General features: G+C 40.8%; 2 protein-coding genes across 5 annotated transcripts in view; one reads left to right on the forward strand and one right to left on the reverse strand.

Annotated features, from left to right (window-relative positions):
* nectin1a (nectin cell adhesion molecule 1a) overlaps positions 1-642 on the reverse strand; it is a 48,725-nt gene extending 48,083 nt beyond the window's left edge. For 3 of the 4 annotated variants that reach the window (XM_061898560.1, XM_061898562.1, XM_061898561.1), the window contains exon 1: positions 271-642. The gene's annotated coding sequence lies outside the window, so the exon portion shown is untranslated. The remainder of the gene's footprint in view (positions 1-270) is intronic. The other variant, XM_061898563.1, reaches the window with a different exon arrangement.
* smpd1 (sphingomyelin phosphodiesterase 1) lies at positions 4-26,278 on the forward strand. Its single transcript, XM_061898557.1, has 9 exons — positions 4-180; positions 308-544; positions 20,526-20,846; positions 22,534-22,814; positions 22,886-23,059; positions 24,308-24,479; positions 24,583-24,659; positions 25,323-25,468; positions 25,541-26,278. Exons 2-9 carry the CDS (start codon positions 323-325, stop codon positions 25,951-25,953), a joined length of 1,806 nt encoding a protein of 601 aa, XP_061754541.1. The 5' UTR covers positions 4-180; positions 308-322; the 3' UTR covers positions 25,954-26,278.
* Positions 26,279-27,396: the final 1,118 nt, after the last annotated feature.

Here is a 27,396-nt window from a genome sequence, read left to right on the forward strand (position 1 = left end):
ACCAACCAGCTGACCGTCCGACTTCCTTAAAGAGTCGGCGGGACTCAGCAGTGGAACACAAACCTAACAGTTTGTTGTTCGACGCCTTTTAAGGACTCTTAGCTGGGTTAAAACACGAGGAAGAGTGGCGTCTTACCCGGGTCAGAGGAGGACGAAGCACCGCCGTCTGCATTGACTCAGGTACTGGCTCAAAGTTAGCTTTTAGATGATCATACCCTTTCGTTTTCGAATAAAGCAGCCATTTTCAAAGGAGACGTTAAAACTTCTCACCTGACACCACTTTTCTTGTATCGACATTTAATTAAAGGCTGCCACAAGGACCATGACACAGCTGCCGTCACTGCAGCCCTTCTTTGGGCTACTGCTGACCTGCGCGCTGTTGTTCGTGCTGCCGCAGTCCGGCTCCTGTCACCCGGCACTGATCTCGGGTCAGCCCGACCTAGTAATAGAACGGCTCAGCTTGCCAAGGTTTAAATTCAATTGGACCAACATCTCTTGCCGTGTGTGCCAAGGTCTCTTCATCATCCTGGATGTGGCTCTGCTGGTAATCCTATTTTCTTAATTACACTTCTTTCTTCTCATTTGAATCATAAATGTTTTTAAATTAAAAACTGAAACTGAACTGAACTGAACTGAAAGCGGATGACTTACCATCCAAGCCATGCACCGCTTTTTAGTGGTACTACACTTTCTTTTGTAGTTCTAATACCGTTTCTAACGTTTCATTTTCTTTTTTACAGTACTTAACTATAAGAAGTATTTTTAGTTTACTGCATCCATTTTCAAAGTGTGAGGCTTTCGGTGGAGAGGTGTAGCAGCTTGAGAAAGATAAAGAAAACATTTCAAACCTGCTAATGTTGTAAGCACAATACCAATGGGTGCATATTTTGCAAATCAATGGGTGCAATTTGTATAATGCACAATCTTTTTGGCAATTTTGGCAGCTATATATTGATTGTGTTGGAAGTTCTGGCTACTAACCCTAACCCTTGATGCTATCTACGCAGTGTTGGGAGACTGTTTTGCTGTTCTTCTGTTCGATGTAGCTTTCTGTGGAGAATTCCGCAAATTCTTCTTAAACTGTCCTCAAGCCATCCATTGGCACGGTCGGGCCATTTTCAAACAAAATCACGTCTTAAATCTCGTTTTGCGATATGCAAATTGCTTGCGCACAATCAATCAATCAATCAATCAATGTTTACTTATATAGCCCTAAATCACTAGTGTCTCAAAGGGCTGCACAAACCACTACGACATCCTCGGTAGGCCCACATAAGGGCAAGGAAAACTCACACCCAGTGGGACATCGGTGACAATAATGACCCAGTGGGACGTCGGTGACAATGATGACTATGAGAACATGATACTGTGATACTGATGATACTGATGACTATGAGAACATATGAGAACATGATACTGTGAATGATCAATCCATAATGGATCCAACACAGTCGCGAGAGTCCAGTCCAAAGCGGATCCAACACAGCAGCGAGAGTCCCGTTCACAGCGGAGCCAGCAGGAAACCATCCCAAGCGGAGGCTGATCAGCAGCGCAGAGATGTCCCCAGCCGATACACAGGCGAGCAGTACATGGCCACCGGATCGGACCGGACTCCCTCCACAAAGGAGAGTGGGACATAGAAGAAAAAGAAAAGAAACGGCAGATCAACTGGTCTAAAAAGGGAGTCTATTTAAAGGCTAGAGTATACAAATGAGTTTTAAGGTGAGACTTAAATGCTTCTACTGAGGTAGCATCTCGAACTGTTACCGGGAGGGCATTCCAGAGTACTGGAGCCCGAAATGAAAAAGCTCTATAGCCCGCAGACTTTTTTTGGGCTTTGGGGATCACTAATAAGCCGGAGTCCTTTGAACGCAGATTTCTTGCCGGGACATATGGTACAATACAATCGGCAAGATAGGATGGAGCTAGACCGTGTAGTATTTTATACATAAGTAGTAAAACCTTAAAGTCACATCTTAAGTGCACAGGAAGCCAGTGCAGGTGAGCCAGTACAGGCGTAATGTGATCAAACTTTCTTGTTCTTGTCAAAAGTCTAGCAGCCGCATTTTGTACCAACTGTAATCTTTTAATGCTAGACATGGGGAGACCCGAAAATAATACGTTACAGTAGTCGAGGCGAGACGTAACAAACGCATGGATAATGATCTCAGCGTCTTTAGTGGACAGAATGGAGCGAATTTTAGCGATATTGCGGAGATGAAAGAAGGCCGTTTTAGTAACGCTTTTAATGTGTGCCTCAAAGGAGAGAGTTGGGTCGAAGATAATACCCAGATTCTTTACCGTGTCGCCTTGTTTAATTGTTTGGTTGTCAAATGTTAGAGTTGTATTATTAAATAGAGTTTGGTGTCTAGCAGGACCGATAATCAGCATTTCCGTTTTTTTGGCGTTGAGTTGCAAAAAGTTAGCGGACATCCATTGTTTAATTTCATTAAGACACGCCTCCAGCTGACTACAATCCGGCATGTTGGTCAGCTTTAGGGGCATGTAGAGTTGGGTGTCATCAGCATAACAGTGAAAGCTAATACCGTATTTGCGTATGATGTCACCTAGCGGCAGCATGTAGATGCTGAAGAGTGCAGGGCCAAGGACCGAACCCTGGGGAACTCCACACGTTACCTTAACGTAGTCCGAGGTCACATTGTTATGGGAGACACACTGCATCCTATCAGTAATATAAGAGTTAAACCAAGACAGGGCTAAGTCTGACATACCAATTCGTGTTTTGATACGTTCTAATAAAATATTATGATCGACAGTATCGAAAGCAGCGCTAAGATCGAGGAGCAGCAACATAGATGACGCATCAGAATCCATCGTTAGCAATAGATCATTAGTCATTTTTGCGAGGGCTGTCTCCGTCGAGTGATTTGCCCTGAAACCGGATTGAAAGGTTTCACATAGATTGTTAGACGCTAAGTGTTCATTTAACTGCTCCGCAACAATTTTTTCAAGGATTTTTTAAATAAAGGGAAGGTGAGACACCGGTCGGTAGTTTACCATGAGGTCAGGATCGAGGTTAGGTCTTTTAAGAAGAGGATGAATAACCACTTTTTTGAATGCTAGGGGGAACAGTGCCCGAGGAAAGTGATAAGTTTATAATATTTAGCACTGATGGACCTAATAATACAAAGAGCTCCTTGATCAGTTTCCCAGGAAGAGGGTCAAGTAAACATGTTGTTTGTTTTATTCCATTTACACGTTGTAACAATTCCTCTAATGTTATTTCCTCAAAACGAGAGAAACTATTTTGGAGGGCAGTATCCGCCGTATATACAATCGTGTCAGTGTTAATAGAACCCCGTTGTAGCTGGGACGCATTGTCTTTAATCTCCTTTCTAATGACTTCAATTTTCTTACTAAAGAATTGCATAAAGTCATCAGCTGAGTGGGTGGAGCTACTGGAAGGAGTCCCTTGTTGGGTTAGCGATGCTACCGTACTAAACAAAAATTTAGGATTGTTTTTATTACGGTGGATGAGATTTGAGTAATAATTAGCTTTAGCTAAGGTAAGCATGCGTTTATAAGTTATTAAACCATCACTCCATGCTTGATGGTGCACCTCAAGTTTAGTCGTGCGCCATTTGCATTCCAGCTTTCTGCATAATAATTTCTGAGCTCTAGTTTCTTCTGTAAACCACGGGGTGCGCTTTTTTGGAGCCTTTTTTAACTTTAGCGGTGCTATGTTATAAATGGTTTCGCGCAGGGCGTCGTTAAAGTTGTTAGTGAGGTTATCAATAGAGCCCACATATTTTGGGATTGGTGCCATTACCGAGGGCAGTAGGTCAGCAAGAGTTGTCGTTGTGGCTGTATTAATGTTGCGGCTGCTATAGCAGTTATTATTATTATTAGTTTGCCGAACATGCGTCTGAACCTCGAATTTTATAAGGTAATGATCGGACAATACTTTAGTATACGGGAGTATCGTAACTTTGGAAGCGGTGATACCCCTGACAAGCACTAGGTCTATCGTATTACCGTTGCGATGCGTGGGTTCATTTATTATTTGTGTGAGACCACAGCTATCAATTATAGCCTGGAGCGCCACGCACGGTGGGTCCGATGGGGTATTCATATGGATATTAAAGTCCCTCATGATTATATTATCGGCGTGTGTCACTAGATCAGCAACGAACTCTGAGAATTCATTGATAAAGTCCGAATAGGGCCCTGGGGGGCGGTAGATAACAGCCAGGTGTAGAGGCAGCGGTGTGACAGACCTCATAGTAAGCACCTCAAACGATTTATATTTATTATTTACGACCATATCTAGGAATTGATACAACGGGAATGTTCCGATTGTTTGATTGTTGCTTTGATAAACTGCACGCATCATGGATAGCCTCCTCAGTAACGGGGATTTTGCGATTGTTTGTTTGTTGCTTTGATAAACTGCACGCATCATAGTTAGCCACCTCAGTAAAACACATGTCCAACTCTGAAACACTCAAAGCAGAAAAAACTTGTTCTAATTTAACAGACTCCTTACCCAGACCAGTAGTCTCGCATCTTTCATCTAAATCCGTCTTCAGGATGGAGGGAAGTGGTGTTCTGTGGGGATTAGCCTTCTGCTTTGTTTTAAGCCCCGCTCGGCATCCGCGTTTCCGATCACACCGCTGGCGTCTGCTCCGTAGACGGCCCCCGCTGCTACTAGACTCCGCTGCTTCACAGGCCGCTGGATGTAGCCGCCGACGTATTCCCATGCTAGTTAGCATGTTTAGCACGCACGCGTCTTATCAGTCCAAAACGGCCCGATATGTCCATATCCAGAAGTGTCTGGCGGTCGTACGTGATCACGGAGTGACCACGATGCGAGCCAGCCATAAAGTTTGTGGAATTGTCCGGTATTTCTGCCAAATGTTCCATCTTTAGCAAGAGCACCGCAGTGTCGCAGCCCGCCCGGGCGCCGCCATCTTGCTAAAATCCTAGATATGGTCGTAATTATACTAAATGCACTGGGCATAATAAACACAACATTATTAATATTGCTACTACGGATAATTTGATCAAAAATTCCCTAAAACAGCCCACTACCTATGATATAGGTTTTTTAAACATAAGATCATTGTCTCCCAAAACGTTGTTAGTTAATGATATTATCAGAGACAACAATCTTAACGTCATCGGTCTCAGTGAAACCTGGCTTAAACCAAACAACTTTTTTGCGCTAAATGAGGCATGTCCTCCTAACTTTACACATGCGCATATTGCCCGTCCGCTTAAAAGGGGTGGGGGGGTCGCACTAATATACAACGAAAACTTTAACCTTAGTCCTAACATAAATAATAAATATAAATCGTTTGAGGTGCTTACTATGAGGTCTGTCACACCGCTGCAATGGAAATGACGTATAATTTGCGAAATGCGCGAGATTGGTGAAATGCTTACAACACTAACTGTTATGTTTCAAGGCAAACTGGATTGGGTTTGAGTTTGTTTCTAGTTACTGTATTTGTTTATTTTAAACATGCATACAGTTACAGTATGGTACAGCACCTTTTTCCAGTTTGTCTTTAGAACATGTCAAAAAAGGAGTAGGATGAATTAGAGCATTTCTGATTAAACACAATTGTTTGTACTCAATCTGTAACTGTATCTGGATAAATGGGTAAATGTTACAGTTTCTATTAACACATAGTTAAAGTTGTGATTCACACAATGAGATGAATAAGATAAAAAAAAATTATATCAACATTTTTTTCATTGCATGTTGTAAACAGAGTTTGAACAATTTCTTGTAATTAGTATTATTAGTACTTTGACTTCTTTGCTTAACCCATTACATAATTGAATTCCACATACTGATACACTCAAGGTTTTACGTTTTGTACGTGCACACAAATGTTTTAAGTAAACTTTTTCCCTTGGACGAAGCAAAGGTTATTATTAATCCTGCCCCTTCTTGTATGTTACTGATAGTTCATTTCCATATTTTACATTTTTACAATTAGTTAACTTCCTCTTTGAAATAAATTTATGTTGGGTGGAAATTAATAAGTAATAACTTATTGTTGATAATCAATGGATGTTGAATATATTGTAGAATGTTATTGTCATTCGCTGTCATATATAAGTAAACATTGATTGATTGATTGATTGATATGAATCAAGTCTTTCAGTTGTCTTTTATGTCCTTGTAGTGAGCATGATGCCATCCTTAGTATTTGTCCAGTTCTTGATGTCTTCTTCCTGTCTTCATCTACCGTAATGTAGATTTTACAGTTTGTGCTCTGTTTTCCACTGCTTTCTCAACTTGCGTGTCTTTTTGGGGATGTCAGCGTTGCGTTATGCCGTTGTGCTCATTGATGTAGACCAGGGGTGTCAAACTCATTTAGCTCAAAGGCCACATGACGGAAAATCTATTCCCCTGTAGCCGGACTGGTAAAATCATGGCATGATAGGTTAAAAGTAAAGACAACTTGAGATTTTAATTTTTACTTTGGCCAAAAATGGAATAAGCACATTTTGAAAATGTCCGAATCACAAAATTCTCTTGACAGAACACTTCAAGTTAGTTGAAAATTCTAAAGAAGAAGAATTGTGCCGTTTCAAAAACACAATGACTTTAGACTTTGTCTCAGTGTATCTACAAAGCCATCAAACCTTTTGGTCACACAGCCTGTCTGAGCTCGAACAAAATGAATAAATAAAAACTGACTCATTTGTCATATCCACAAATTAATCCTGTGCTAACTCAACAAACCGGTAGAAAAAATTTAACTGAGTTGAGTTACTCTGTGTTCACTTTTCTTGTTTTTGACAGACATTTTGTGGCAATAACTATGTTTTCAAAGCAGAAGACTTAAAACGTCAGGTTTTATTTGGCCTTGAGGGGGAGGAGCCACAGCCACGCTTTACTGTCCGCTTGGCCCCGGTATAAACAGTTTGCTTGCCTAACAGAATTGCTATTGTGACATTTAGTGGACAAATTGAATAAAGCAGTTTATTTCATAAAAAATATAAGCACATTTTCATACTTGGCCAACTCAAGATGTTGGACATTGGATTGCAAAAGTTGTCTACCTGTACCAGTCATAATCACATTGTTCATGCAGACAGACTCTTGTACTTGTTGAATCTGACACATCTTTTGAGAGATGTGATCCTTCTCCTCAGTTTGCTTCCTTAAAACAATCACTTTCTCAAGTCCAGTCCCTTTTCCTCCATTCCACCAATTTATTTCAGTTTTGCAGTATCATCACAAAGTGTAGCAGTACCCGCACGCCTTCCTTTACTTCCTTAATTCTTTTTTGACAAGTAGTTTATGTCGTGTGGTCTATCAAGCCTAGCTTCCATATTATGTAACTTGGAGACTACCTGATTCTGAACACTGTTCCTCTTCCTCTACATGTGTTGCGGTAGAAGCCTTTTCTTCTCATGTTTGGGTTTGATGGCTTTGAAGCTTCCCCCGCGACCCCAGGGAATAATGAGTAGAAAATGGATGGATGAAGGGCTTTGATAGAAGTGTCTTGCGCGATCGGTAGTTAGTTGCTCCCCCCAGAAGGTGGTCAAGCCATTGTTATCCGAAAACAGATCTGGAATTACGGTAGGGCCGGGCTATATATCGATATACTCGATATATCACGGGTTTGTCTCTGTGCGATATAGAAAATGACTATATCGTAATATTTGAGTATACGTTCTCACGTAGTTGCTTTTTAGCTGCTGGCATTACATTGCATGCGTTTCCCACTCTTTGTTGTCTCTCCTCGCAGACAGCAAGCGCACCTTCTTACATACTGTCACGCCATACGTCACATACGTATACGCCCTCGCGGAGCAAAGAAGTAGCAGCATGGGTAACGTTAGCTGTGATGCTAGTGGTAATACGAGAGAAAGAAGGTGCGAATCTCGTAACAAATGAAGGAAGAAATAATTCCCAAGAAAAACAGAATGGGGTTCCATGGTCTGGCGGTGGTTTGGCTTCAAGTGGGAATATGTCAAACAGACAATCGTAATTTGTCAAGTATACGGCAAAAGCGTTGCTACCAAAAGTAGCATTACTGATAGTATGTGGCATCATTTGAAAAGTCACCTGCTAAAGAATGAAGAGTGATTACTCCGCATTGCAACATGCGGAGTAATCGAATTAATGTGGTGCCACTCGCCCACACATCAAAATGCCGAGGCAAACATTTCCACATCAGCTCCGTCTGAAAAAAATAGTCAACAACAAAAGGAGATAATGTCCGCTGTAACCTACCACACAGCAAAGGACGAACACTATTTGATTTCTTATTACGCAGCTCATTTTTATTTGACACTTATTGAAATATCTTGTGACATCATGCACAAATGTGCTCTTTGTTTGTTTTAAACTATTGTAGTGGCGTTCTGTACAAAAAGTGCACTTTAATTTAGTGTTGTTTTGATATGTCATCTTAGTGACATCATGCACAAATGTGCACTTATAGCTTGTTTTAAAATGTCTCTGACAAGCTTGCACTTTCTGTTTTGAAATTACATGAATGTTTTTGCCACTGCTTAATAACTTTTTAATAAATACAGTTTTGTTCAATTGACCTAGTTGGGATTTCCCTCTCTAAATGAAAGTTTAAAATGAGCATATATTAATGTAGTATGAACAAGAATGTTGTAATGTCGACACATAGAATCATCATACTGCTGTGATTATATGTATCAAGTGATAATTCAAGGCTAAGGTAAAATATCGATATATATCGTGTATCGTGACATGGCCTAAAGATATTGAGATATTGAAGGCCATATCGCCCAATTGCGGTCAAAATCTGGGGTCCAGAAGAGTATAAAAATGGTGCAAAAAACCTTCAAACACTACAGAGCTTTTTCTTTCCATTTTTTTGTATTTGAAATTTAGTTGTAATTGGTGCTTTGCACCCCCTAACCGCACACTTTTAACCTTTTTTATTGTAAAAAATAATTTAAAAAAAAAAAGGTTTTGGTAAATGTTTTGGAAAAAATGTCCTACAGTGGGCCTGGGTTACTTTTTGCTTCATACTTCACTTAACGCGTGAGTGAAGACTGTGTGAAGAATGCACTACTAACCTGAAAAAAGTAAAAAAGAGATAATACAGTATTATCTGCTCAAAGCTAATACCTGGTGGTTGAGCACACTTAAGCTAGTCCTGCATAGACCCACTCCTTAATTCAACAGTCACATGCAGGATTCTTACAGGAATGAGTCAAAAATACAACCCTACCAGCTGTATAACTACAATAGTTTAATGAAGTATGTAGTAATGATAATGTACAGTACATCCTTCCAGCTGCTCAATATTTTAATGTAATATATTTGCTATTTAGATATTAACATTCTTCTCTGGTGTTAAACTCCTTCTGACATGGTCGGCCATGTTTCTGATTCCTTTTTTTGTTTGTTTTTTAATTCAATTAATATAATCCACTTCCCAGCACTGTTCTCCACATTCTTCAACTGTGGTTGGAAAATGTTTCAAGTAAAGTTCTAGCCATAAGCTAATGCTGGCAAGCAAGACTGCGCCTTTTATGGTAGATGCTAAGGGGTTCACTGTCATTTTCTACGCCAACTAATGGCGGGTGTGACTTGGGTATGCATGCAAGTCCAATTTTTGCTTGCTACTTAAAGCATAACAATTAGCTGAGAGACTGCTTTCATCTAAAAAATACAGCAAGTCAGTGCTTGCTTACGTGCGGGCAAGTGTACATCAATGTACAGTCAGTCTATGTTTCACTAGGTTGACCAAAATGTGCAGGAATGCTGCTTAATGTGTCCTTAAGTGCACATGGCCCAAACACATGTAAGGCTTGATCAGTAAATTTGCTGCAAAAAATTTGTATTTTTAGTTGAGTAGAAGAGGCTCACTGGACACACTTTGAAAACCCTTGGACTGTAAATTAATCATTTACAAGCTTGCCAAACAAACTAAACCACCACCATGTTTGTCATCTGTCAAGTCACGGGGAATGTCGATTTTTAAACATTTAACAATACTCATTAACTTCTAATCTCTACTGTAGGGTCACTTTAGGTTCTAAAGTCTTCCTCATCTGTTTTTTTATGGCAGGTTTCGCTCCAGGAATCATATGATCTCTTTTTCTGACCTCAATTGTGTTCTTCCTTACACTGATGGTATGCATGTGGCTCCGAAATGACAACACAGGCACGGGTTCTTAAAGACTGGCTCTTTACTTGGGTTTATGCCGTGAAAACCTGTGGCCGCCTGCCACTTCGGAGGTTCTTGGGCAGCAAATATTTCAGTCTTGTGCATACTTGGTCAGCTAGCTAAATGTTCTTGCTGCTGCTGATGGCTCGCTCAGTCTTTTGCATGTCTGGGCGAATGCAGGTCTCGCAACCCCTAATACTAAGAATAGCGGTGTAACAAAGGAAATAATTTGCCCTTTTTATAGTAAACAAAATGTCAGATGAATTCACAACCATAATAATTTTCAACAAAAAATATTAGCCCTTAAACAAAAAAAATAAGTGTAAGTTTAAACAACCCTTACACTCTTACCAAAATCACTCATTGTCTCTCAATGCGATTTTCTAAGAAGTGTCCTGGTTAGTCTGTTTTACTGTGTAAGTCAGTCTCAAGTAGGGTCACGACTTTTTGAATAGGTCTTTCTAGGTATATCAGTCTCGTCAGTGGTTTCCCTTTGTCAAAAGTGGTTTCACTGGTCTTCAACTTCACCTTTCGAACTTTGCCGTCTGGGCTTTCCAAAGTCTCTATCCCTCGAGCTAGTTTCCATTTACATCTTGGAGCGTTGTGATCCTGTATTATCACAATATCATTTACTTGCAGGTTTATTGAAACTTTCTGCCATTTCTGTCGCTGTTGGAGATTCAAGAAATATTCTTGCCTCCATCTTTGCCAAAATTCATTTGCTAGAAATTGCACCCCTTTCCATCTTTTGTTAAAGTACAAATCATCTTTGCAAAACTGTCCTGGAAGGGGAAAAATAACTGAAGATTTCAACGTTAATATGTGATTGGGAGTAAGTGGTTCTGGACCCGTGGGATCATTTAGATATTCAACACTTAAGGGTCTACTGTTGATGATTGCGATTGTCTCGTAAAGTAGTGTTCTTAGACTAGTTTTATCGAGTCTGTTTGAGTACTTGTCAAGCATTGCTGTAAGTATGCTTCGCACTGTTCGAATTTGGCGTTCCCAGGTACCTCCCATGTAGCTTGCTGATGGAACGTTCATCACAAATTCGCAACCAATGACTCTTTATGGTTCTTGTTCCACGTCTTTCATTAACTCCGAAAACTCTCTCCTAGCATCCATAATGTTTGTCCCTTGGTCGCACCTTAAAGGCCTACTGAAACCCACTACTACCGACCACGCAGTTTGATAGTTTATATATCAATGATGAAATTTTAACATTGCGACACATGCCAATACGGCCGGTTTAGTTTACTAAATTGCAATTTTAAATTTCCTGTTGAAAACGTCGCGGAATGATGACGCTTATGTTGACACGGGCTTGTGACGTTATTGGTCGGAGCGGACATTTTATCCCAGCACCACTCACGGCTAAAAGTCGTCTGCTTTAATAGCATAACTACACAGTATTTTGGACATCTGTGTTTCTGAATCTTTTGCAATTTGTTCAATTAATAATGGAGACTATAAAGAAGAATGCTGTTGGTGGAAAGCGGTGGATTGCAGCTGCCTTTAGCAACCAAAACACAGCCGGTGTTTCTTTGTTGTGAAGCTTTAATATGGAAGAGAGCGGTCATGCGAACATGGTTCTCGACCACATGGCAATCGGTAGGTTTCGGTGAGAAAATTGTGGTAATAAGTCGGCTCTTATCGGAGACATGAGCGGAGCTTGCGTCCTCCTGCTGCAGCTGTCAAAGAGGCGACTTTCTTTGGCTTCCGCGCTGGCGGTCACCACACCCCTCCGACTTTTAGGTATGACTATTTAATCTCACTAAAACACAAGTAACACATTAAGCAGATAAGGGATTTTCCAGAATTATCCTTGTAAATGTGTCTAATAACATCTGAATCGCTCCCACTGCTGTCACCTCTTTATATATATATTTTTTTTTCTGTAGTGCTTCACTCTAACTTTCCTCATCCACAAATCTTCCATCCTCGCTCAAATTAATGGGGAAATTGTCACTTTCTCGGTCCGAATCACTCTTGCTGCTGGTGGCTATGATTATAAACAATGTGAGCATGTGAGGAGCCCTACAACCCGTGATGCCACGCGCACATCGTTTGCTACATCCGGTACAGGCAAGGCTTTTTTATTAGCGACCAAAAGTTGCGAACTTTATCGTCGATGTTCTCTACTAAATCCTTTCAGCAAAAATATGGCAATATTGCGAAATGATCAAGTATGACACATAGAATGGACCTGCTATCCCCGTTTAAATAAGAAAATCTCATTTCAGTAGGCCTTTAATTGTCGGACAGTACCTCTTATGGCGATCAAAGGGCATTCATGAAAGCATCTGTCGATAAGTTATTGAGTGTTTTCAACGTGCACAGCTCACGAACTTAAGCATGTGAACAAAAGTACATATCTTTTGACTTCTTTTCTTTCATCCTTTTAAAACAGTCGATGCTGCAGTAGGTAAAAGGGGGCGCTGTTTCCGTTCTCACTTCTGGCAAATCTGCCATCTGTTGGACATTTGCAGCTTTTCTGTATTTTCTGCACTTAACGCAGCGGTAGATGTGCGATGAAACATTTCCACATCCTAAGATCCATATTCCATTTGCACGCAATTCATTTGTAGTTATGCCTCTTCCTTGGTGATGTAAACGTTCATGGTAGTGTTTGACGAATAGGGCTGAGTCGTGAGATTCTTTGGGAAGAATTGCGGGGTTCAATTCTAGATGTAAGGCTGATAGTGATAATCTTCCTCACACCCTGAGAACGTCTGACTTGTCCAGGAAAGCGTTCAACTGTATTAGTCTGTTGTGCTTGTGTAGAGAATTTTCCTTTTGAGATTTGATTTTATTTATTTCCTCAGGAAAAGCTTCTCTTTGCACTAGCTTGATGATGAACACTTCTGCATCCTTTCTCTCTTAAAGATCAGTGACTTTGTTCGTTCTTTGTTGGATACCTTTTATATTCTTTGATAGACTAGAATAGAGTTTTATTTTCATTATTGCAATGTACAGGTTCAAAGAACAACGAAATTGGAGCAGATCCTCCTAAGGTACATATACAATATGGTAGTATAAATAGTAAAAAAAAAGATAAAGATGACAGATGTATCTAATGTATATGTATATATATCCACACAAATGCATATCTGCATGCATATGAATATATATATTCATATAACATTATTGCACATTGTAGTCCGAAAAGATAGAATAAAAATTAAACATTACACATGAGGACATGATGGACTCTGATGAATCTCTTGAGTCTGGCAATGACCTTTATTGCTCTAGAGCACTCATGTCAAACATGCGGGCCAATTGCGGCCCGCACTTTGATATGACAATTTAATGTAGGTGCGGCCCGCGAGTTTAATATGAACGGAGCTTGACAGCATCATACTGGCCAACGTTCCCAATTTTCCCAGGAGTCCCCTTAATTTCAGGGTATTCATTTTCTAGGAATCCCTGCCGATTTTTTTACCCAATCAACAATACTAAGGGGGTGCCATAATAGCACTGCTTTTAGCGCCCTCTACATCCTGTACAAACAGCGTGAAAGCCCATTTATTTGTTGCATCTGACTGTGCAGTACACACGTGTGATGTTGCAAGACATATTTGATCAAAAGCTACACAGGTCACACTGAGGGTGGCCATAAAAAAAACTTTAACACTGTTACAAATATGTGGCAGATTGTGAAACCACACCAAACAAGAATGACAAAATGACAAAAAACATTTCAGGAGAACATCCGCACCGTAATACAACATAAACACAACACAACAAATATCCAGAATCCCATGCAGCCCTAACTCTTCTGGGTGACAATATACACCCCCGCATCGTTGGTTATGTTTGCCAATACAACTTGTGAATCTGAACAATAATATTCCTTGAGATTTTCAATTTCCAGTTCTCGCTTGACTACATCTGTGTTGCGGACTGAAGTCACGGCTGATGATGGTTCGAGTCTTGGGATGGTGTTTGTTTAGTTGGTGTAGCTCTCGCTTTACCCATGACTAGTGAACAACTGATTTTTTCTTCTTTACTTATTGCTCTGAGGTATGAACATGCGCCATAACCTTCGAGGTTTGCGTCTGAGAAGTTATGTAACTCGTACTGTACAACATTGATGTTTTGTGAGTAGCTTCGTGGGATCTTCAGGGCTGCCAGTTTGGGCAGGTCTCTCAACCATGCTCCCCACCGCGGTAGAATGTGGTCTGGGAGATCGTCGTCCCAATTTACTTTGTCTTTGCACAACGTTTGGAGTATTTGCTTTCCAATCAGTATGAATGGGGCGACAAACCTAAGGGGGTCATAGACTGATGCAACTGTCGAGAGCAACCCTCTCCTTGTCAACGGGTTGTCTTTGACTTGGACTCTGAATTGGAATTCATCTGCCTCGATACACCATTGTATTCCGAGTGCGCGTTCAACGTGGGGTTCGCCAAGAGCCGGGTCTTGGTCTTTGGCTTGAGCTTGTTTTTCTTGGGGAATTGCTTCGGGCACTTCTTTATTGTTTGACACAAACTTATGCAAATGGAGTTTGCCTGTCTTGCAAAGTGCTCTTGACTCTTTGACCAGCTTTATGGCTTCGGCGGCTGACGTTACACTAGCAAGTCCATCATCAACGTAAAAACCTCTTTGGATGAACTTTACAGTCTCTTTGCTGAACTTGTCTTTACCTTGAGATGCGAGATGTTTGAGTCCGAAGTTACAGCATCCGAGAGAGGAAGCTGCCCCGAGAAGGTGCACTTTCATCCTGTACACTGAAGGTTCGGAGTTCAAATCATCTTTGTCCCACCAGAGAAATTTCAGGTCGTCTTGATGTTCCTGGACAACATGGAACTGATGGAACATTCTCTCCACGTCACACATGAAGGCGATGGGAACCTTTCTGAAGAGGCATAACACTCCGACCAGTGCGTTGGTCAGGTCTGGTCCTGTCAGAAGATGATCGTTGAGAGATGTTTCCTGGAAACGGGCAGAACAATCAAAAACTACACAGATCTTTGTAGGTTTATGGGGGTGATAAACTCCGTGGTGAGGGATGTACCACGCTGTCGTGTTATCCAGCTTCTTGTACTGGGACTCTTTCTGCGTCTCCGCGGGTTATGTCATCCACAAACTTTACATAATCTTTGTAGCATTTCTTGTCCCTTTTTTGAGTCTACGTTCCAATGAAGACATTCTGTGCTCAGCGTATTGTTTGTTGTTTGGAAGATTTGGATTGTCTGTTTTGAATGGTAGTGGAAGTTCGTAGTGACCATCTTCCTTTTGTCGTATGCCTTTTTGTCACCTTTTGTCATGAACAAAATGTCTTCTTGAGAAATTCGATTGTCGTCTGTTGCATGCTCAGAGAAGTCAGATTCAAAAGCCTTTATCACATCAATTGGACTGACTTCCTTTTACTTGAGTTCTGCATACAAAACGCACTTCTTGTTTGAGTTCAACTTCTGGTTGTGACACAAAAGTTACTTCACGCACAATGATACTGTAACTTGTGCCGATGGCATCATTGTGATTGTGGAATTGAGACGAGCAACCAACGAGATCGGTTAGCTGTGCGTAGAGTTGGTTTTCTTTGCCTGGTAGAAGGGCTTGTTGACAGCTATAGCCGATAAGCAGACGAACTTCACATTCGAGCATTGCTTGGCTGGGCGAGGTTTCACTTTGGCTCCGAAATGACAGCACAGGCACGGCTTCTTAAAGACGGGCTCTTTACTTGGGTTTTTGCCGTGAAAACTCGTGGTCGCCTGCCACTTTGGAGCTCTTGGGCAGCAAATATTTCTGTCTTGTGCATACTTGTTCAGCTAGCTAAATGTTCTTGCTGCTGCTGATGGCTCGCTCAAAGTCTTTTGCATGTCTGGGTGAATGCAGGTCTCGCAACCCCTAATAATACTAAACCAAAACCTCGGGAGAATCGCGGTGTAACAAAGGAAATAAATTGCCCTTTCTATCATAAACAAAATGTCTTTACAAAAAATGTAACATGAATTCACAACCATAATAATTTTCAACAAAAAATATTAACCATTTATAGACGTGAGCACATCACCCTTATATTAGTGTCCCTTCACTGGCTCCTTGTGCGTTACCGAATCAATTTTAAACTCCTCCTATTTGTTTTTAAATGTCTAAACAACCTCGCGCCAACATATATCTCCGACCTCTTTCAGCCTAACTGCCCTACCCGATCCCTAAGATCAGCCGATCAGCTGTTACTGATGGTCCCTGACACAAGGATGAAACTTAGAGGTAACAGAGCATTCACCGCTGCTGCTCCCAAGCTCTGAAACGACCTACCTCTGAGTGTTGGACAAGCCTCCTCTCTTCCTGTTTTTAAATCTCTCTTAAAAACATACTTTTATTCCATGGCTTTTAACACTGATATCCATCCTGCAATGGCGCCCCATTATACACCTGCTGTGAACCTGTTTTTATGTTTTATTTATTTTATTTTACTTTTTTTTTTTTTTTTTATCAAGTTCTGTTTGTGTTGTGTTGTGTTGTGTTTGCTCGGTTCTCGTTTTTAACTTGCCCATTGTACAGCACTTTGGCTACCCCTGTGGTAAATTTCAAATGTGCTATATAAATAAAGTTGATTTGATTTAAAACAAAAATATTAAGTGTAACTTTCAAAAACGCTTACAATGCAGACTTGACACCAGATTTGTTTTTTCTTCAAGTAAAATGTAGAAAAAATGAATTAGTGTGTATACATTAAAATGTATAAAATGATGCAAATCAACTACAACATTTGCTGAAATGTTAAATATTTTAAATATTAAATCACTAGTTTTTAATACTGATGATTATGATGATTGTTTCTTCTCAGACACCACAAGGCAATCACTTGTTAGAACAACACATGTTTAAAGCTAAACCATGATGGTTAGTGGTGGTAACAAACGGAGGTACTTGTATAAAAAAAAAAAAAAAATACTTTTTTTAGGATGAATCAAATTTGAATAATACATTTTTTATTTTATTTTATTTTTTTTTTTAAAGGAGAGGGGATGTTATCCAGACTTTTTCCACTGAGAGCCGCACATTGAAAAAAGGATGCTAGGGCAATTTTGATATTTTTTGAATTTTCAACAACAACAACTTTGCAGGGGTTTATTGTTGTCCGAGTACCAATATTTTGGTGTCAGTACCAACATATATTTCGATACTAATCTAAATACAGGGGACCACCAAAAATGTTATTGGCTTTATTTTACCAAACAATCTTACAGTACATAAACATTTCATTGCATTCAAATAACAAGTTTAACCTTAAATAAGAGTGAACATTCTAGACAACTTATCTTTTAGTAGTGAGTAAGCCAACACAAACTCCTAATTTGGCTGACGTATGCAGTACCATTGTCATTTCCCATTCTATTATTGTGTCAATATTTTGAGGGACAATCTGTACCGAATTGATTTGTAATCTACTTGTTCATTTACTGTTAATACTTGCCAGGGGCGTCGCCAGACATATTTCACTGGGGCATGTGCCTCACTGTTGATCTGCAGTGCCCCAGTAAAAATTTCACCAATAAAAAAAAAAAAAACGCTTCAGAGTTTTAAGTCTACATAACATAGATAACAGTGCACATGCTACTTAGTATGGTAATTGATTGACAATTGACAATGAGCACATGGCTAATTAATATGGTTATTTATTCACGTGTGCATCGAGACTTCGGTTGAGAGAGAGCGAGAGGGGCTGCGAATCACTGCGTGAGGTAGGTAACGTTAGCCAACAACAATTTGTTAATTACATTATTTTGATTTTTATTTGACTCAAACTGTAACTCCTAGAAGGATTTAAGAAAGTTATTCGCCCGCAACAGAAAATAAGCTGCAGGAATGAGAGATGTAAGTGAAGTCCTAGCTAGCTAGGCAACATCATTGTCTTAAGTTGATGCTAAGTTAGCTAACGTTATTCCTTGTAGCAAGACAAACATTCATTTGCTGTACGAGCTGTCGGGGGAATTTCCAATGAACATGAAACATAATGTTGGTTATTGTCTGCTGGTTCTGCATCAATGAGGATTTGGAGTAAGCATGTGTGAGTTGAGTGCTTCTCAAATGGTTTATCTTCAGGAAGAAGAACATTTTTCCATATCATCAAATCGTGAGCCAAATGTTTAAATCATTCAAGTTTATTTCACAGAAAAATAGCACAGTAGACTTGTCTTGTTAATCGGTGTGACTTTGACAAAAATAATCTTGTTTTGTCACCAGAAAAATGGCTACAGCTAAAGCATCTGGTTTTGTTTCCAGAAAAAATAGTAACATTTCTGTATTTGTTTTCAGAAAGATGGCTGAAAATATCAGGTTTTGTTGCTCCATTTAGATTGAAAAAAATATATATTTCCATGTCTGTCCTGAGTCCTCCTCCAACTTGTTAGTCGGTTTGCCTTTTGCTAAAATACTCACTAATAGTCACTTGAAAAATGGCTAAAATAATCTGGTTTTGTTACCACAATTTGATTTTTTTCTCCTTAAACTTTTTTTTTTTCATGCACACATCTGACTGCGACTCACTGAAAATGACACACAATCCACTTTTATGTCACGAGCCAGCAGTTGGGAACCACTGGTCAACTGTATAACAGTTACTGTAATATTTCCATGTCTGTCCAGAGTGATTGACCACTTTGCAAAAATGAAAAGGAGACGTTACAGTTTACTTCTCAGAAAATGATTGTTCATTTATTCTACTACTGTGGCTTTATTGTTTTGTGTATATTTTATAGTTTTGTGTATCTGAAATAGGATTAGCCACATTGCCATAAATGGAAATTCCATCCATCCATTTTCTACCGCTTATTCCCTTTTGGGGTCGCGTGGGGCGCTGGCGCCTATCTCAGCTACAATCGGGCGGAATGCGGTGTACACCCTGGACAAGTTGCCACCTCATCGCAGGGCCAACACAGATAGTCAGACAACATTCACATTCACACACGAGGGACCATTTAGTGTTGCCAATCAACCTATCCCCAGGTGCATATCTTTGGAAGTGGGAGGAAGCCGGAGTACCCGGAGGGAGAACCCAGACATGTAGGGGTGCTTTATTTTTTGTTTTACTTTTGTAGATGTTAAATTTGCAGATGATTACTGCAATATATATTTCAAAAAGATGAATTGCTCTTCGTTTTTGCTTTTACCAGTAGCAGTTTAGAAGTCTGGAGTAAAAAAGTGCACAAGTAGGTCAAATGCATTAGTTAATTTCAGGTGGTTAATCAAAGATCCATACAACATAATCTGATATGATTTTATAGTTTAAAGCACTATTTATGTATTTTTTATGATAAATAAGTGCTAAAAAAGTTTTTGCTTGCGCGCTTTGCACGCTCACATGAATTATTTGTGCCCCAGGTGTGCCCCAGTACAGTATTAGGTCTAGTGACGCCCCTGATACTTGCATACATTCTGTTAACATGTTCTATCTACATTTCTGTTAAAATGTAATAAGCACTTATTATTTTGTTTTGATAATTTACATACATTTTGTGTATTTAATACTACACATTTTGGTATCAATCCAATAGCAAGTAGGTCATATTTAGAGTCCTCATGTGTCCATGTTCCCATTTTCTGAGTTTGTAAACAAAAGGAGAAAGAAAAAGGCAAAATATATTTTTTATTAAAAAAATCTCAATGTAATCATTTGTAGTGTTGACAAGGTACAACTCTTGTATTGTTGCATACAATATCTGTGTAGACCTACCCTTTTTGTTTACATTCTGGACTGTTTGCTGTTAGCTATTGTATCCTCCTATGTTGTGTAGTGAAGCATGTTTTGTTATTCCTTGTCCAGCAGGGATGATACTTGTAAGACATGTACTTTATTTGTCGCCATGGAAACGAAGATTAGGGATTTAGAAGTGGATAAAACATTGCCGACTGCAGATGGATGTTAGCCGCTAGCTAGCCATGTCTAAAACACCTCTTGCTGAGCATCCTAACACGCTCCTCTGCTCGTAAAACCAGTGATGTCACGTAAAAAAAGGTTCCTTTATTTTTCAGAGGCGGTATAGTACCGTTTTTGATTATGACTGTGGCACTTTATTATACCGTATAACCTTACTGAGGTCTTCAACAATTTCCAGACAAGGACCAGCAAACTGTAAAATTGTGTTTATAAATGAACTGAAGGTACTTTGTTGTTGTGCAAAACTACAATATTCAAAGTACAGTGCCACTAATTGCCAGCTGGCAACTAATGCACTAAAAGCTAATCATTTATTCACGTTTTGACCGTTAAATGATATTAAAACGCAATTGTACTATGATGTGTTGATGTGCATTTAAATTGTGTACATATTGAGGGTATTTAAAGTGTAATCAACCAGAAGTTCAGTTGTTGAACTGTGCCACATTTTGCATTAAATTGCCACATCTTTTTGTTTCCTCTTTCAGAGTGACGCAAATGAAGAGCGAGTGGCGCGCGCCGTAGGCGAAGCTTGCATTCGCCTCCACCTGGCCGACGAGCAGGTGTGTCACGAAATAACCGAGCTTTTCCGGAGCGACTTCATCCGGGCCCTGGAACAGTCCCTGCTGTGGCCCAAGGAAGCTTGCGCCCTGCTGGTGGGGCCCTCCTGCGGCAAGTTTGACATCTACGCGCCATGGAACATCACCTTGCCAAAGACACCCAAGCCTCCTGTTAAGCCGCTTGCAACTCCCACTCCTGGTTCTCCACAGAGCAGGGTGCTGTTTCTGACTGACATCCACTGGGACAAAGTAAGGGACTCGACTGTGTGAATGATTCTTAAAGCAATTAAGGCTAAATGGAGTGCACTATTTTGTGGTCTAAAGAAGCAATAAGAGATATAGGAAGTTGAGCTACACCCACACAGACCTGCTAGGGTACAACATCTTCAGGGAGCATTCATTTGATCAGTATCACAAAAAACTGCAAGGCCCCTACCAAACAAACATTATTACAATAATGCAGTGTTTTAACACCACACAAATCAGAAGTGCAAACGGAAAACCAAGTGAGTGCTCTTATTTAAAAACAACATTCTTTTTGAATTTATCTTTTATTTGAGTTACATGATTTTAATTGTCTGACTATCCTCTTTTAATCCCCATTTAATGTTGTGCTTGTTTTAGTCCCAAAGATCATGATTTCACACATTTTTGACGTCTGTTTTACGTCAAACACTCCCAATAAATGTTTATTAGGCCATGTCCACACTGATGCATGAGGTTTTAAAGGACCAATGTTTCACTAACAAGTTTTTTTTGTTTTTTTTTTTGCTCCTGAATATCGCTTTGTTTTTGAGACTCAATATGCCGCATCGTTGTGATGTCTCCTACAGAACTGGAGCCCATTTTCCTGCATAGACAGTTTGGCTAAAGACATGTAAAACGATATTTTAAACACTGAATTTCATGTTTTTGTCATTCTGATCCATGATTACTTCAAACTAAAATGGGTAACATTATGAGCAAAATTGTAAAATCTCCATATTCGGACTTCCTTGCTTTTGCATGGACACCCTTGCCTGTGTTTCTTCATGCTTTTTCAGCAGTTTGTCAAGAATCTTGAGGAAAACATGAGTAGAAGAGGACGCAAAATACAATATAAGTGGCTTACCTTTTTTGTTTTGTTGTTCCGCAGGTTATGACTTAGTCTTTCTCCTTAAGGGTAATCCTGATTATCGGGATCACATTTGGTTTGAGTCTTTTACATTTTTTACACCCAAACTCTTACCACAACGCTTCTTCTTTAAAGTCAGAATCATTAAACGATTGCTGCAATTTACACTCTTTTTTTTCCTCTTGATCCGTCCTATTTTGCGCGAATCAATTTGCCTGGGGAGGTCCATACCTTCCTCAAATTTACATCATTAAGAAATATGTATTTCTGCAACCTGTAACATTTCATCTGGCAGATGTATTCGCTAATTCCTTCAAATTCTGTGTGAAAATATTATGATTAGTGATGAAGAGTTTACCAAAACACATACTACGCAATATACAATTGGCTGCAGTCTTCTGTAGGTGAAATATGCAGGTCCGCCAACATGCTGGAGCTAAAAGTGGCCGTTCCAAGATGTGCTGAAACTCGTAAAACAATCTTAAAGTCACTGCTGTGTCAATTTTGGGGGGGATTTGCCTTTGCCTGTCTGTATCATTTTTAGGTGAACTATAAAATAAATACCAATGTTGTCAGCATTAGATGGGCTTTTTTAAAAGCCAAATTAAAATTAGTCGTTTCTGCATTCAACTCCCTTCCATGAGGGAGTGAATGTCCTTTGTGAAGACACTTCTCCCTTGCTCCTGATGGGTCATGGTTAGGGCCTTTCATGGCAGCTCCCGCCATCAGTGTGTGAATGTGGAAATAGTTTCAAAGCACTTTGAAGGTAGAAAAGCGCTATACAAGTATAACCCATTTACCATTTAATCCATTCCATGTCAGGAATATCTCAACGGTACTGCAGCCGACTGTAAGGAGCCTCTGTGCTGCCGTAATGACTCAAATGCCTCCTTGTGGCGGCGGAGGGAGGCGGGTTACTGGGGCACGTACAGCAAGTGTGACCTGCCGCTCAGGACGGTGGAGAACCTTCTGGAAAACGTCGCCAGGACCGGGCCCTGGGACTGGGTCTACTGGACCGGAGACATACCTGCACACAACGTGTGGTCTCAAACCAGGAAACAGCAGCTGTCGGAACTTAGGGTCATCACCAGGCTCATTCAGAAGTAATGGAGTGGATTCTGATGAAACTTCTCGAATGTTTTAGCTGTGGATTACATTCTTGTTTTACCGGCAGACACCTGGGGCGTAACGTGACGGTCTACCCCGCTATCGGGAACCACGAGAGCACGCCAGTGAACAGCTTCCCTCCGCCTTTTGTTCATGGCAACAGGTCCTCCGCCTGGCTCTACGACGCCATGGCTGACGAGTGGGCGCCATGGCTGCCACAACACGCTTTGAAGACTCTGAGGTGGACATTACTTACATGTTTGCTTAAATAATGGGTGGGACAACTTCAGGAAGGAGCAGGACTTTCTTCATATTAATACAATTTTGGTACGGTATATACTTTTAACTAAACTGCAACGCAGATAAGGATAATTTGTTTGTTTTTTATATTTACATTTAAAAAAAAAAATATATATATATATATATATAACTGTATATATATGTAATTTTTTTTATTTTTTTAATTAGATACTTTCTCAAGCCGAGTGTGAAGCGGCCGGAATGAGAATCAGCACCTCCAAATCCGAGTCCATGGTTCTCTCCCGGAAAAGGGCGGAGTGCCATCTCCGGGTTGGGGAGGAGACCCTGCCCCAAGTGGAGGAGTTCAAGTACCTAGGAGTCTTGTTCACGAGTGAGGGAAGAGTGGATCGTGAGATCGACAGGCGGATCGGTGCGGCGTCTTCAGTAATGCGGACGTTGTACCGATCTGTTGTGGTGAAGAAGGAGCTGAGCCGGAAGGCAAAGCTGTCAATTTACCGGTCGATCTACGTTCCCATCCTCACCTATGGTCATGAGCTTTGGGTCATGACCGAAAGGATAAGATTGCGGGTACAAGCGGCCGAAATGAGTTTCCTCCGCCGTGTGGCGTGGCTCTCCCTTAGAGATAGGGTGAGAAGCTCTGTCATCCGGGAGGAACTCAAAGTAAAGCCGCTGCTCCTCCACATCGAGAGGAGCCAGATGAGGTGGTTCGGGCATCTGGTCAGGATGCCACCCGAACGCCTCCCGAGGGAGGTGTTTAGGGCACGTCCAACCGGTAGGAGGCCACGGGGAAGACCCAGGACACGTTGGGAAGACTGTCTCCCGGCTGGCCTGGGAACGCCTCGGGATACCCCGGGAAGAGCTAGACGAAGTGGCTGGGGAGAGGGAAGTCTGGGCTTCCCTGCTTAGGCTGCTGCCCACGCGACCCGACCTCGGATAAGCGGAAGAAGATGGATGGATGGACTTTCTCATGTACTTTAAATAAGTTTATAAACAGTACAGCAAGTGGAACATGAGTTTCACACCAACAGGAGTTTTTCATGCAAAGATAAAGCTGTTGGATTCTGACTATTATACAGCCATCTTGTGTAGTCAAAAATCAGGAGGTAGCCTAAAGCCACAGCTGTTTTTTGTTTTTTTAACTTGGTGCTAATTCTAAACCCTAGCAGTTATTTGCTTCTGTAGACTAGTGTTAGCGAGTTAATTGCTGTATAATTTGAACATGTTCCAGGTATGGAGGATTTTACACCGTGGAGATCCAGCCGGGCCTGCGGGTAGTATCTCTCAACATGAACTTCTGCGCTCGTGAGAACTTCTGGCTCATGGTGAACGCCACCGACCCTGCCAACCAGCTGCTGTGGCTGGTCCATGTTCTTCAGACCAGCGAAGACAAAGGAGAGAAGGTGAAGACGTCGTAACATATCATACCGTTTCTTTTTTTCTTATAATAAAAGGACAACGTCTTTGAATGACTTATCTTTATGAATGTGATGGTCTTGTGTGCAGGTACACATCATTGGTCACATCCCACCTGGTCTGTGTTTGGGCAGCTGGAGCTGGAACTACTATCATATTCTCAACAGGTACACTGATTTTTAGCAATTGGTTTTTTTTCTGGCAGTTATCTAGATTTTAATTTCAAGATAAAGCATTTTGCATGCAGCCATCATTTGATTTTGTTGATATGTTCAATGTAGTTTGCAGCAGTGCATAACTTCTGCATCATAATACTAGATGTTTTGATACAGTATTGACTTTCATGGGAGGCCTACATCAGGGGTCTGCAATCCGTGACTATGTAGCGTCCTCTGCCTCCTCCTTGTGGCTCTCTCAGATGTATTCATTTTATTTTTTTAAGCCCCAGAGTGTGCAAGGTTTCCATTTTTAAAGAGTTCTATAAGTTCCAAATGTCAGTGAAGTCGTGAATGCACACAAGCTGAGTCCTGAGGCACAAGAAAGGCAAGTGCTCAGTTAACCCTTTGGGTAAACTAACCATGAAAACTTGCCAAAATGCAAATTTAGTGCTTTTAGGTTTGCCCTCTGTCATTAACCAATTATAACGGGTAGCGATCATACTGTGGTGTCCACTCAGCATTAGCATGCTCGCTTTTTTTGGCTAATTTTGCAGGTATACGCGTACTTTAGCACTAGGCGTGTGTTAATGTTAGTATGTGTGCCAGCCTTTTGAGCTATTTTTGCAGGTATAAAAGTCAGTATTTGAGTTAACATGGTATATTTTCCCCCAGATATGAGAGCACAATTACTGGTCAGTTTTTTGGCCACACCCACTTTGATGAGTTCCAGATGTTTTATGATGGGGAGACCATGACCCGCCCAGTGGGGGTTGCCTTTATTGCTCCCAGCGTGACCACCTACATCAATTTAAACCCAAGTGAGTCCATCAAGTAGCTGGTCTTGCAGTAAACCAAAATGGAGCTGACCAAGTCTTGTATTTGTGTCCCAGGTTACCGCGTGTACTACGTTGACGGGAACTACCCAAACAGTTCTCGTCTGGTTCTGGATCACGAAACCTACATCCTCAACCTGACCGAGGCCAACCACAAAGCAGGAGAGCCTGGCAGACCAGAACAGAACCCCAAATGGACTCTGCTTTACCGTGCCACTAAGGCATATGGCCTCGCCAGTCTGTTCCCCTCCGACTGGGAAGGCCTCATCCGCACCTTCATAACCGAAGATCGCTTATTCCAGAAGTTCTGGTACTTCCGACACAAGGGCCACGTGTCCGCACCGTGCAAGGATACGTGCAAGACAACGATCTTGTGTTTCTTGCGAAGTGGCAGATCTGACTTCCTGAAGCAGTGCGACCTCCTGAACGGCGTTAACAGAGGAAGCAAAGTGAGGAAAACGCTGTGTTGAAAATCCACGACATTGAACGGGAACTTTGCTCTCCACTGCTGATTTTCAGCTACAATTCCACCGTCACCTTGTCGGACTAAAGTCATCGTAAGACCTTTCTCCCCAATTAGAAATCTGTTTACTTGAAATGTCAGGTTTGTCGTTAGTCCTTTTTTTTCCTCGTCAGCACTTTAATGGTTTTTGGTTGCAAATATGAACTTCATCTGCACACCAAGCCAAGAGGTGTAGGTGAGCATGAGGCTTATCTACATGACGCCAAAATAATGTAGCCTGTTATTTGTTTGTATATTGTAGATAACATGTCATAAGTAAAGTTCAAACCAGTTGTATGTCTTTTTCTTTGTCTCATTACTTTGTGCCAGCGGTAATAAACCTCAATTATGTCTGTAAAGAACTTGAGCAGGTTTATCTGGTTGCAGTGAGATTTCAATGAAATGTAAAAGTTAAATCACTCACCCTTGCTTCGCCATCTTGCAGACATGAGTATGTCAGGTCTATGATCGATTATGATATGAATGATCCTGACCGCAGCAATTTACTTGAATGACCCAATGCAAAAACCCTCCCCTAGTAATGGTGCCAACAAATCGAACACAAAATGCCAACAGACATGGTCACACTTAACACACTTTTTGGATATAAAAAAAAAAAGTCAATGCACCCTTCAGGTGCCAGTCTTTTGAATGATTCTTGAGAAAGGAATGTCTCAAGATCTGTCTCCCTTCAAAGAGCCATGTCATCTCTAATTGACAAATGACCGCAGTGAGTATGCAGCTCTATTGATCCTGCATTGATACTAGATTAAAGTTCCTACATTTGACCTGCAAATGTGATTTGACCAACAAAATTCTCAATTGACCTCGCTGTGCTCTAAAAGTAACACAGAATATACGCAACTCTGGTAATGCGTTCAATAGCAAACAAGAAAAGATCTTAGTGCTATAAAATCTAAAAAATCCCACACTCGGGATTTTGTTTTTAGTTTTCTTTTAGTTCCATTTAGATGTGATGGTGGCGGTGACAAAAAATGTAAAATGTGGCACTCAGACTTCATTTAAAGCGAGCGGTCATAAGCACTACCTGATAAAAAGTTTGGCGCTTTGCATACAAATGACATAGCAGATGTTTAGGTGTAAAAGTGGCATTATCAACCCTGGTGTTTCATGTAATGCTTGGGCATCATTTGACCAGTGGTGTGCCGTCAGGGCCAGCAAGGCCTTCTCTGCTTGCCTAACATAACCATAAATCACGATCATAATTAAAAGTAATTTTTAATTGACTTTCCCTAAATATCTAAAAAGTAATTCATATTCTCTTCATCTCATATTATGCTCCTTCCAGCGCTTTTTTTTTTGGTTATAGAGTTTTTATCCAATCAGAATTCAGCTTGCTTATGTTGCCGTGCTGTACCAAATCTGCCGCAGGCCTTCAGAACTGTAAGTG

The sequence above is a fragment of the Nerophis ophidion genome, linkage group LG04 (assembly GCF_033978795.1).
Source record: "Nerophis ophidion isolate RoL-2023_Sa linkage group LG04, RoL_Noph_v1.0, whole genome shotgun sequence".
Lineage (NCBI taxonomy): Eukaryota > Metazoa > Chordata > Actinopteri > Syngnathiformes > Syngnathidae > Nerophis > Nerophis ophidion.

Bases quoted from the DNA above. Each gene is read 5' to 3' on its own strand.
- smpd1 (XM_061898557.1), top strand. From the start codon at position 323: ATGACACAGCTGCCGTCACTGCAGCCCTTCTTTGGGCTACTGCTGACC. The intron at 23,060-24,307 runs GTGGACATTACT...AACATGTTCCAG, and splicing joins CACGCTTTGAAGACTCTGAG to GTATGGAGGATTTTACACCG. The intron at 24,660-25,322 runs GTACACTGATTT...ATTTTCCCCCAG, and splicing joins TACTATCATATTCTCAACAG to ATATGAGAGCACAATTACTG.